We start from the raw sequence: 12,832 nt of genomic DNA, 5'->3' as shown, positions 1-12,832 counted from the left end.
TTTCTGAAATAAGATTGACATGTGACCAAACAGTCACTGTAGAAGAAAGATGACGCGAGCGCATAAAGAATAATATGAAAATCTTTTAGCTTTTAAGAAGTTGTGCACGATTTGCAATATTTTGAATAATTGTGATATAAGATCTTGATCCAGTAGAACACACTGTTCCAATTTAATATGGCGATTGCAAACATAAATCAGTAACTGTTCTTAGATAATATTGTACATAATAATAAGTACATGTGTTAATGCAAACCAATTAGTCTTTTCATACACATGATTAATTATTAATTGTTCTTAACAATAATTGACTCCATATATCAATTATTAACAGAGCACATATCACGCCTTTTGTGATCTTTATATATATATATTACTCTCACATATTTATTTAAATTTTAAAACACACTTTCAATTAGATTTTTAAACTACCCTTACAATTTTACAAAAGAAATGATATAATGACATTTTATAATTCTGTGTTACTATTTATAGGAATGCTCTGTAATAAATGATTCACTAACTATAAAGTGAAATTCTTAAAATATACACTGAATCGGATAATACGTATCGATAGTAAGAAAAGACATAAAAACTCGATGGTACACCAAAACCATATCATTTTGAAGGGTAAGCGCTTCCTTAATCACGCATGACACCTAAAAATTCACAGGAAATCATGTTAATCACCTTTAAAGGCAATTTTGACAAACACCTGTCTAATCATTGCACCGAAACCTCTTAATTTAACATTGTGGCATAGCAACGACTGTAAAACGTCTTCAGTGTAGAATGTAACGTCTTTTGTAGGAAACCCTGGATATGTAATGATTAAAACACGACGCATCTAAGCAGAAATTACATCAAACCATAACTGTTTCTGGAATCATTGTTTCTTTAAAGTAAAGAAGAGTTAGCAATAACAACATAAAATTCGCCACGCTTATTAAATAGTTTGGAATAAGACTGACGTAATTGTCGTCATCTACGTAAATATTAATTTGTATAATTCACAAAAGGAGTCAACCTTGGTCTTAAAATTTCAAACAGTTTTGCAGTAATACTGACATGCAACTATTTTCCATAATTCGTGTAATGGCCATACAACAATGTAGTATATGATAGAAAACAAGATCAGGGAACTTTTGTATATTTAGTTACAATGCCCTTTGTGTAATTCATCTCTGTCGTAGTTTTACAAAGCAAACAGACTATAGGTGTTGTGCAGTTTCATCGAATTACATGTACAATTATTAAATGATGAATAACATATAGTCTACAACAAATTCCTATGATCTAAATAATGCATGCCAAAAACGAGTGTCGATAAAGTGTCTGGAACCACTCAATGCATCATTCTTTGAGGCAGATCACAGACCAAGTCAGATATGATTAATGTCTGTACCATTCTATGTTAAATCGTGTTCAGGCTATGACATATTGTTTTCCCTTTATTAAGAAAGTGTCTGCAAATGTACTTTAAGTCATCAGGATAGCTTACGAACCTTAAAAACAATGTAAGTCGAAACTAATTGGTTAGTTTGTTATAAGTTTACGCTAGGTAAGATATGATTAGAGGAGACAGGAGAGATATATCGCCCCGGTGTGAAGTGGAAATACAAAGGATCTAGACCCCTAATAAAAATATCTTATTTACAAATGATAGAGCAGCGTTGTCTGTACCAGAGACATTTATTACATCTTGAAGTACCATTCTGCTTGCAAAATTGGTGACCAATCACAAGGGTGTCAACGTTTCAGTTGGCAAACGGAATGGAATGAGAACAGACTGAAAACGCAAAATCTGTCAACTGAAACGCTGACAACACTGTAAGTATGATAATTGGTAAAGTACTACTATATATTAATTTTAATATCACTAGAAAAATATAGTGGGGAAATACATTTTTTTTTTATATTTTCCACAATAGATGCCGCAAGCACAAATGTAAACATGTTAGTGAACGATATAGATCTCCGTCCATCAGGGACGCATAACTTGTACTTAGGTCATAGAAATAAACATCAATGTCTAAAGTGTTCCAAAACATATGCAAAAATACAGCAAAAGGCGAAGATGCTTTTAAAACCTGTTATCGCGTTACAACTTTACATCCTATAGCTGTAATATATACAATATTCATAAAGTTTATCGTGTAAACCTATCAGAATGAATTCCATCTACAATATTACGGCAATCCTCAGGGACTGGCGGTCAACCAGCAACTCAAGCATAGAATGACGTTAAAATAACTCAAAATTCGCGGTGATGAAGCACATATTTAAAACAACGTCAGTCTATAAAGAAAGACAAACAAAGTAAATCCTTCTTCCAACACCATTTTCCTATTCGTCTAAGTAGGACTAATTAATAGTACTCAGGTCAAACGAATGAAAAGACGTGTGTATAACTGTTCCGAACACATTTTTTGACATACAGCAAAAAGAGAAAGTGTGTATATACTTTACATTGAAGTGAAACTCTACCGAAAAGAGCTGTTGAAACAGGTTCTTGTGGAGACGGAAAAAGAACTATTGTCTCTACTAATTACGCGTAGGATACATTGCAGAGAAACTTTGCAAAATTGGTTAATGTGCTAATTGTGAAAGTAGTATGGCCTACTAGAGACCTATATACTATATTCTCTATTTACACAAACTTGTAAACCAAATGTTGTAGTGCTACTGTCTTTGAAATGCACTACAATTCTCCCTGTAGAATTTGTTTAAAGCTTAAAGCATATGTGATGACTAGTTGAGTACTATTGCCTATATCAGACTTATATAATACAAGAAAGTATCGTCTCCTTTACAAACGCTTGTTTACCAAATTACGTGTTAAAATTGTTGAAGTGATTTTGTCTTTACATTGCAGTACAACTTACATTATTTTTCTGCAAATGAAAAGGAAGTAAAGCCGAGGTCAGTACATCACTTTGATTCCGTCGGGAGGCTACATCAGAATGATGTGACTTAGTCTCGGTTGTTGAAGTTTTATTCAACTTTTTGTTTCCTAACTAGCCGGAGAATCTTACATGTTATTTGTGAGAACAAAATGGCTTGGTAATGGCTGAATTTAAAACACATGGTTTAGAAGTGTTTGATGTTGGGGTCACCAGCTTTGTCGTATTGAAAGTTAATGTAAAGAAATGAGCGATGTTACTATTACACTCCTGGGTTGTAGTTATGGTTTAGTGCGGCATTTCATCAACTTAGATTGAACTGCTAACCATGGGCAGACATTGATTCGTTTCCTTTATTTCGAGGAACCAAAAATCACAATTTGTAAAATTAGAAAATAAATACAACGTTAATGTTACTAACAAAAACAACAAACCATTCACCAAAGTGTGTTTTGTTAATTTATAGAACGATGGTAAAGCAATGAAGTATGCGTCATCACAAACGTATTTGGGTAAAAGGAAGCAGAGTTAGTTTTGAAACACTTCTACTGCTATGATCACATGGAACTTTAACACTGCACTTATTGTGGTACATGCCGCCGACGAATTTTTATGGTAATTATCGAATTCTTGTCAGGTAATGTGTCCTTCTTTAACATAATCATATTGTCAAAATATTCAATAATCAAGTACGCAATGCAAGTAACCATAGGATTTAGAACTAGAATCATGTCTTATTAAGGACAAAAATACATAAATAACAACGCTAGCATGATAACAAAAAAAACGTTAAAGAAATAAATGTACTTAGAAACTGTTTTACTACAAACCAACCCATATCTTAGATCGTTTCTATTTGATATGAGCAGAAATTTATAGTCAGTGTGTTTCCGACATGTTGTGCGTCACAAATGTTTTGCTAATAGTAAAGCAGCATGTAGAATCAATGTCAATTACCTAATAACAACCGTCAATCAAACACGCGGACAGCGTCTTAATTCAAACTCTATCATTCAATTTACTGTGATAGGCATCTGTTTGAAAGACAAACTAAATTAATCATACTGCACTAAATGAATTGTTCTCCGTACTTTTCACTACGTTGCCCGTTTATGGTTTAGTACATGCCTAACCTAAGCTATCACTGACGTTTTATTGTGTATCTTGCCAACTCAATTACCCTATCACGGAGAGACAAGATGTCAATTGCAGAGATGCGTCTAAGTGAGAGAGAAATTGTCGGTTAGACGTGGAATCCTAGCGCCCTGCCTACGTATTTGAATTCCTGAACTTTACCAAACACATCAACACATGCCTTCACACTCGTAGTTACTTTCCCATACTTCAGGTTCAATACCAGTAAATAACAGGCCACAACGAGAGATTAGAATATCTTGAAATGAATTCGGGGATAGATCTGTAAGGAAGTTTCAAAATTAATTAACCATTTATATCACAACAAAGCCGGTAATTGGAATTATGTATGATAGGTCAGGTTTTTCTGAAAAAAATAAACAATTTAATATGATCGTCTTAGCAAATGCTCAAAAGTCCTCACGTAAGTTCATTTCCAAATTCAATTAATAGAATTTTCAATATTTTAAAACGACCTCAAGTTAGAAATATGACTACAAATGTACCATCGTACTCCAACTAACTATGTAGGAAATGACAATGATTAAACAATAAATCCGTTGGTAGATGACCAATCATAGTACAAGAACCCATACCAAGACATGATCATTCAATGCCATATTGACATTATAAGAAATCTAATAACTACAAAAGAAAAAATCCTATCTGTAACGTCAAAATGATAAAGGTTTATAGACAATGTTGTCCTTTACAGTAATATCTACTTAGGAACACTTCACGCTCCATGTACAATGTTAAACGTGTATAGACAATGTTGTCCTTTACAGTAATATCTACTCAGGAACACTTCACGCTCCATGTAAAATGTTAAAAGTATATAGACAATGTTGTCTTTTACAGTAATATCTACTCAGGAACACTTCACGCTCCATGTAAAATGTTAAAGGTGTATAGACAATGTTGTCCTTTACAGTAATATCTACTCAGAAACACTTCACGCTCCATGTAAAATGTTAAAAGTATATAGACAATGTTGTCTTTTACAGTAATATCTACTCAGGAACACTTCACGCTCCATGTAAAATGTTAAAGGTGTATAGACAATGTTGTCCTTTACAGTAATATCTACTAAGGAACACTACACGCTCCATGTAAAATGTTCAAGGTTTATAGACAATGTTGTCCTTTACAGTTATATCTACTCAGGAACACTTCACGCTCCATGTAAAATGTTAAAGGTGTATAGACAATGTTGACCTTTACAGTTATATCTACTCAGGAACACTTCACGCTACATGTAAAATGTTAAAGGTTCATAGACAATGTTGTCCTTTACAGTAATATCTACTCAGGAACACTTCACGCTCCATGTAAAATGTTAAAGGTTCATAGACAATGTTGTCCTTTACAGTAATATCTACTCAGGAACACTTCACGCTCCATGTAAAATGTTAAACGTTTATAGACAATATTGTCCTTTACAGTTATATCTACTCAGGAACACTTCACGCTCCATGTCAAATGTTAAAGGTTTATAGACAATGTTGTCCTTTACAGTAATATCTACTCAGGAACACTTCACGCTCCATGTCAAATGTTAAAGGTTTATAGACAATGTTGTCAGTGACAGTAATATCTACTCAGGAACACTTCACGCTCCATGTAAAATGTTAACAGCCATATTAGGGTATTTACTGTAATGATGGGTTTCTATCTAAAGCATTAATATGGACGTGAAGGTGACACCGAAGCACACAATTAACGCTTAACCTGAAACAGATAGAAGGACATAAAAAGGGCAAACGCTATTGACGTCGTTTTAAATGTATGCTAATGACATTAGGCAGGCTTCACAACCCTCTCTCTGCTCCTGTTTAAGTGGTTTTTTGAATATTGTCAGGTACCTTTTTTACACAAATCAAGATGCATGCTAAGTACGCGGTATTGCATTTAATGTTACACCATCGTTACCCGTGCGGATCATCAAACCACCTAGGTGTTCCATAGATGACATACAAGGTGTGTTAAGTACGGATGCAAGTGTAAAATGTTTGCACCAATCTGGTTGCATGTTTTTGAGTCACGAGTTCGTTCGACAAGTTATGGAGACATGGCGTTAAAGTAATGATACAACAGGGACACCCTGTCAACCTGACTTTTAGATAATCGGAAAGTAATGCAAATAGTTCATCTATTTTTTGTTTATGACGAAATTGTATTGACACTTTTATTTCAATGTCCTAATCACTAAGTTTTAAACAACAAACCTCACACAGCACTAATTTCGTACGAGGAACTTGTACCCGTTGTTAACTTATTTTATTTACAGGTACTGTATCAAAAAGGATTTGTCAAAGTTAAAATGAACCATTTCACCGACAATCATGGATTATAATTGTTTCCTCCTAACGATGAATTAAAGGTCTTGCAGGGTTAGAGGTCCTGCTATAAAAACACCAAATACAATGAACTACGGTAATATAAGTTCGCATCAATTATACCTAAAACACTTCAGTAAAAAAAAGAAGAAAAATATATATTTCAAAGGTTTACATTCTATAAAGGGGAAAAATTAAATGAAAATCTGTTAGAGATGTTGTCATCTCAAAGTGGATTGTGTGAGGGGAAGGATCGGTGAGAAGGTTAAGAAGCATACAGAATTTATGTTATCTATATTAGATTCAAATTTCGACGATGCAAATATTGTAATTAAAAATATGAAAAAGGAGGATTTAAGCGAATAAAAATCTTGCGTCAAACCCCAGAAGTTAGCGACGTTCCGTTTCTGAGTCTGAATCTGTTTAAAATGTTTGATATACCAAGAGACAGCTATACAGTGTAGGTAATTGTTAATATCATTATCCCAATGCCTATATGGCTGATTGACGTATTCCTAAGCACTAAATAACAAAATACCTATTTGTGCTTATTTGAACTATAACGGGCTGGAGACTCAATAAATCCATCGAAAAAGTCGAAAACAAAATATGTGTTAAGTATATGTGTAAATGAAGGCGCTACAAAATTAAATAGACGTCACGATCGTTCTCGTAAATGCATTTCCGTTTGTACAGATTCCGAATCCTGTTGTTGTCCTTTCGTTGTTCTGTTGTTACCACGATTTCCTGTTGTTGTTGTTATCATTTGTTGTGTTGTCATAACGATTGTTGATGTCTTTGTGTCTCCTTGGTTCCTTTCTTTGCCTTTCTTTGTTTCTGGTGTCTCATCAATTACCTTCTTGTCTTCGCCTTTTTTCCGATTTTAATTTCCCCGTATCCTGTTGTTGTCTTTACTTTGTTATGGTGTGTTTTAGGTTGATCATGCTGTCTTTGTTCATGTGTGGTCATTCTTTTTAACCCTACAAAAACTCTGCCGACAAAAGTATGAAGAATGTAAATAATTATCATTTTCTTAATTGTATTTTAGGTTTTTAATGCGCGTGGAAGAATTAACGGAACAATTAGCAGACCACCCAGAAATTGCAGAAGCCTTGATTCGGAAGTTCGTAGACACAAACGGTATGTTCCTTATATGTATTAATATCTTATCGAGTAATTTAAATGTATATTCTTACGAAGATCTATGAGTGAGGAAACATATAACGTAAACTCGTCACTTCAGGCTGTTGTATATTAAAAAGTAAAAAAAACACGTTAATATAATTTAATGATTTGACATAACTTTCGAAATGTATGTTAAGATAATAGATTTATATATATATAAATGATAATGTCGCTTCGCTAAACAACTGAGTATGTGTCATTTTAATCATTAACAAGCTTGATATATATTTTTTATATTACTGGGTGGTGTAGTAAATAAGCATTCGATCGCAGATAACAATCAATGTAGAAATTCTACTTTTAATGTAATATGAATACGATTTCAATCAGGTTTACAAACATGTCCAAGATAGATGTGGGCTATAAACTGATGTATATTAGAAAAATGTTTTAAACGGATAATGATTACATCAAAAATATAAAAATCAAAGGACGAAAAGCTATTTTTCAAGAAGTGTTTACTAGCTAATGTGGAAACAATGTGTGCAACATAAATTTTGTAACACAAGATACCTGCATATTTCCTCGAATAAACTTATCGGATATGTAAGATGTTTTAATTCTTAATTCTACCAGGTGATGGAGTGGTGACTGGAGAGGAACTACTCGGAAAACCGGAAGTATAGCACTCCCTCAAACAGAGGGATGACGTCACAGGAGAAGATCCCCGTGGCATGTAATATCCCTCTGATTGGTCAGGTTTGCGGTGTATATATTACATATCCATTGCAAGAACAGAAGTTACGGAATTCGGTGGAAAAACAAAGTTATTTATATATTGTAGCCCTACCTGGCAGCATAACGTAACGAGATTAATATAAACGAACGAAATCAGAATATTTCGATATTAACTATACTTTAAGTTATCAAGTGTAAGTGACAAAATGGGATAAAATATACAAAGAAACAACTGACTCTCTTAAGGTAGCAGAAGAAAAGTAAACGCACTGAAGAAATCAAAACGGACATAACTGGATATGTTTTTCGACGGAACAGTTGTTTCCTGTTTTAACTAGAATAACTGTGTGATACAAATGTGACCATGGTTACATATGTAGGTGATCACGATTCTATTTTAGGACAGCTATATATCATCTCTTTTTAAATGAAAGACAGTGATTGCCTATATCAATAGGACATATTCATCGGATCTTGGAATGTCATAACCAATTCTTACATAAGACTGTTTTCTAGCCGTATATATATTATATAAGTCGCTACATGTGTTCAACATGTTAGAGTAATGTGGTTAATATTCTCGCCATGACAGACCAAAAGTGTAAAAATACAAATACGAATAATTAAATAACATCTGATTTACACTACAAATAACATTGTTCCATGGCTACGTAACTTATATTAAATGAACGAGGGATTTTTTCCAAAGGCAACTTATTTTTTACTTGCATGTGGCGTTATGGTCTTCTTTTTATTACGTAATTGTGATAAATGTCAATACGTCAGAGCTTTATTTGTGCTTTAGGAGCAAAGTCTGGTATTTTAGTTCGCGAACTTAATTTACTTCTCGTTTATAGAGGAAACCATACACGTACAACGCACTGTTTATAGGCATAGATTTTGATCCAGAATCGATGTACATTTTGGATTGCAAAAGAGCGTCAACCTTTCTAGTTCGCGTTTTGTTTTCCTTCTATTGACCAGTCTGGTATTTGGCTGTTACATGCATTACAGAATAAATCATTCTTGTTTTTCGTGAATATTATGTGCGTATAATATCGTTAAGGAAGCCATACCGTTATGTCCAACTTTTTGAAGCCAAACAATATCCCCGAATCATCACACGCTGCACGAGACAATCCTGTGTACGAGATTTGTAAGGGAAAACATTTTGATGAAGCGGATTTGAGAACACAGTGTGTTTTTTTTTATTAAATCACAGGAATACCATCTTGAAATACCAAGATTATGGGGCGTTGCTTGTTTTACCGATATATCAAAACCTATGGGTCGTTTAGTAAAACATTATAGTAACAGGTATAAGCGTGGAACGATGCGTACAGAAACGAAACAAAATTAAAGTCCAGACGTATATCAGTAAGTTTGTGATAAGGACAACAGACAGCAAATTGTAAAAGAAACCCAATGCGTACAACACGTTGTATTGCATTACCTTACTAAAGATAACAGTTGGATCTGTCAAATGAAAACTGTGGTTTCTCGATACTGCCTTGTCCTAATTTAACTGAAAAAATATTGAGACTTTCATATTCCGTATGTTTGCTGTGCAAATTTGACGAGTTTTACACAAACCCCAAGATTATTTGTGTATTCCGTCTTTGTCAAATAATGTAAACCCTTAGAAATCAGAAACAATAAAAATATAAAATTAACGGACTTCTTATCAATAATTCAGATATTTGCTTACTGAACAGTGCAGCTGAATTTTGGGTAAAACTTTTAAAATATTTTGGTCACATAATAAATGGTGGTTAGGCGACACAGGGTTATTTGTACAGTATTGTGACATTCGTTACATCACACATCACCCCCTACTAGCCGATAAATAGGCTGAAGTCGGTCAGATGTTACATCACACGTCACCCCCTACTAGCCGATAAATAGGCTGGAGTCGGTCAAATGTTACATCACACGTCGCCCCCTACTAGCCGATAATTAGGCCGGAGTCGGTCCAATGTTACATCAGACGTCACCCCCTACTAGCCGATAATTAGGCCGGAGTCGGTCCAATGTTACATCACACGTCACCCCCTACTAGCCGATAAATAGGCTGAAGTCGGTCAAATGTTACATCACACGTCACCCCCTACTAGCCGATAAATAGGCTGGAGTCGGTCAAATGTTACATCACACGTCACCCCCTACTAGCCGATAAATAGGCTGGAGTCGGTCAAATGTTACATCACACGTCACCCCCTACTAGCCGATAAATAGGCTGGAGTCGGTCAAATGTTACATCACACGTCACCCCCTACTAGCCGATAAATAGGCTGGAGTCGGTCAAATGTTACATCACACGTCACCCCCTACTAGCCGATAAATAGGCTGGAGTCGGTCAAATGTTACATCACACGTCACCCCCTACTAGCCGATAAATAGGCTGGAGTCGGTCAAATGTTACATCACACGTCACCCCCTACTAGCCGATAAATAGGCTGGAGTCGGTCAAATGTTACATCACACGTCACCCCCTACTAGCCGATAAATAGGCTGGAGTCGGTCAAATGTTACATCACACGTCACCCCCTACTAGCCGATAAATAGGCTGGAGTCGGTCAAATGTTACATCACACGTCACCCCCTACTAGCCGATAAATAGGCTGGAGTCGGTCAAATGTTACATCACACGTCACCCCCTACTAGCCGATAAATAGGCTGGAGTCGGTCAAATGTTACATCACACGTCACCCCCTACTAGCCGATAAATAGGCTGGAGTCGGTCAAATGTTACATCACACGTCACCCCCTACTAGCCGATAAATAGGCTGGAGTCGGTCAAATGTTACATCACACGTCACCCCCTACTAGCCGATAAATAGGCTGGAGTCGGTCAAATGTTACATCACACGTCACCCCCTACTAGCCGATAAATAGGCTGGAGTCGGTCAAATGTTACATCACACGTCACCCCCTACTAGCCGATAAATAGGCTGGAGTCGGTCAAATGTTACATCACACGTCACCCCCTACTAGCCGATAAATAGGCTGGAGTCGGTCAAATGTTACATCACACGTCACCCCCTACTAGCCGATAAATAGGCTGGAGTCGGTCAAATGTTACATCACACGTCACCCCCTACTAGCCGATAAATAGGCCGGAGTCGGTCAAATGTTACATCACACGTCACCCCCTACTAGCCGATAAATAGGCTGGAGTCGGTCAAATGTTACATCACACGTCACCCCCTACTAGCCGATAAATAGGCTGGAGTCGGTCAAATGTTACATCACACGTCACCCCCTACTAGCCGATAAATAGGCTGGAGTCGGTCAAATGTTACATCACACGTCACCCCCTACTAGCCGATAAATAGGCTGGAGTCGGTCAAATGTTACATCACACGTCACCCCCTACTAGCCGATAAATAGGCTGGAGTCGGTCAAATGTTACATCACACGTCACCCCCTACTAGCCGATAAATAGGCTGGAGTCGGTCAAATGTTACATCACACGTCACCCCCTACTAGCCGATAAATAGGCCGGAGTCGGTCAAATGTTACATCACACGTCACCCCCTACTAGCCGATAAATAGGCTGGAGTCGGTCAAATGTTACATCACACGTCACCCCCTACTAGCCGATAAGTAGGCCGGAGTCGTTAAAATATTGAATTTTCGAAGCAGACCATCTAATGAAATAACATACGTTATATCCGGAGATGTTTCCCGTTTACCTATTCACTTCGTAGCTTAGGTGTTCTACTTTGAAGTATCCAGTCTTAAAGAAGATATTTAAAGATATCTGAGATCGTACGTATAGAATACATTTATTATTCGACGAAGGACGATCGTGATGAGCTGCAACAACATTGACGTACTGTCTTAATCACTATGTCACCAGAGAGAGAAGCAATTAGTGATAGTTCACGAACATGAGCAATAGCCAGTAATAGCTCAAGCAAGCAAGAATAATTGGCAACCATGAATTGTATTAAGGTATAAGGCAATGAGGCATTAGAACAAACAACAGATTAAAGCTCACAATAAACAAAAACTATTAAAGTCTGTAACGAACACAAAATTTTGGCATTTATAAGTTGGAAATAGGGCTGAAACTCCTAAATAAAATGAACTATTTATCTAAGGTATATTGCGAAATGAAATTTGTTTGGGTCTGAAATAATAGTAATATTGCTACAAAGACATCACCATACAAGGAATCAAGACATTCAAAATTCAAAAATATCACTCCAGATTTGTATTAATAGATATGACGTCGTTGCGCTATTTGCGTCGGTTAAAAATTCAATGTAAATAGCAGGTGGTAAAACATAATAAATATAATTTTTAATTGATTTATTTGGAAGTATTTTTTTGACTTAAACGAAACTTCAAAAAGGTTTTTTATGTGCAAAGTAAATGAAAATGTAAAAAAAAAACAGCTTTCAGTTTATATTGAATACAAGGTAACGATATAGAAAGGACAGATCTTTGTTGAAGAGTGTCATGATCAATTAAACCATACGTACATATTTGTGACACATTTAAAGTTCTACAGAGGATGCATAGTCAATCGTTGTTCCTGGGAATTCTTCTAGAAATAAAGAAGTACGTTGGTTCGTTGTTATGGAA

The 12,832-nt window shown here is 35.7% G+C and overlaps 1 protein-coding gene across 2 annotated transcripts in view; it reads left to right on the top strand.

The window, feature by feature from the left end:
• The window catches only part of LOC110459124, a 56,832-nt gene extending 46,920 nt beyond the window's left edge, over nucleotides 1-9,912 (top strand). For both annotated transcript variants that reach the window (XM_021511218.1, XM_021511219.1), the window contains exons 3-4: nucleotides 7,425-7,516; nucleotides 8,138-9,912. In XM_021511218.1, the coding sequence (XP_021366893.1) occupies nucleotides 7,425-7,516; nucleotides 8,138-8,187 (142 nt within the window). In that variant the 3' untranslated portion in view covers nucleotides 8,188-9,912. The remainder of the gene's footprint in view (nucleotides 1-7,424; nucleotides 7,517-8,137) is intronic.
• Nucleotides 9,913-12,832: the final 2,920 nt, after the last annotated feature.

The sequence above is a fragment of the Mizuhopecten yessoensis genome, unplaced genomic scaffold, assembly GCF_002113885.1.
Source record: "Mizuhopecten yessoensis strain PY_sf001 unplaced genomic scaffold, ASM211388v2 scaffold9969, whole genome shotgun sequence".
Classification (NCBI taxonomy): domain Eukaryota; kingdom Metazoa; phylum Mollusca; class Bivalvia; order Pectinida; family Pectinidae; genus Mizuhopecten; species Mizuhopecten yessoensis.
This window is presented reverse-complemented; position numbering and strand designations above follow the sequence as displayed.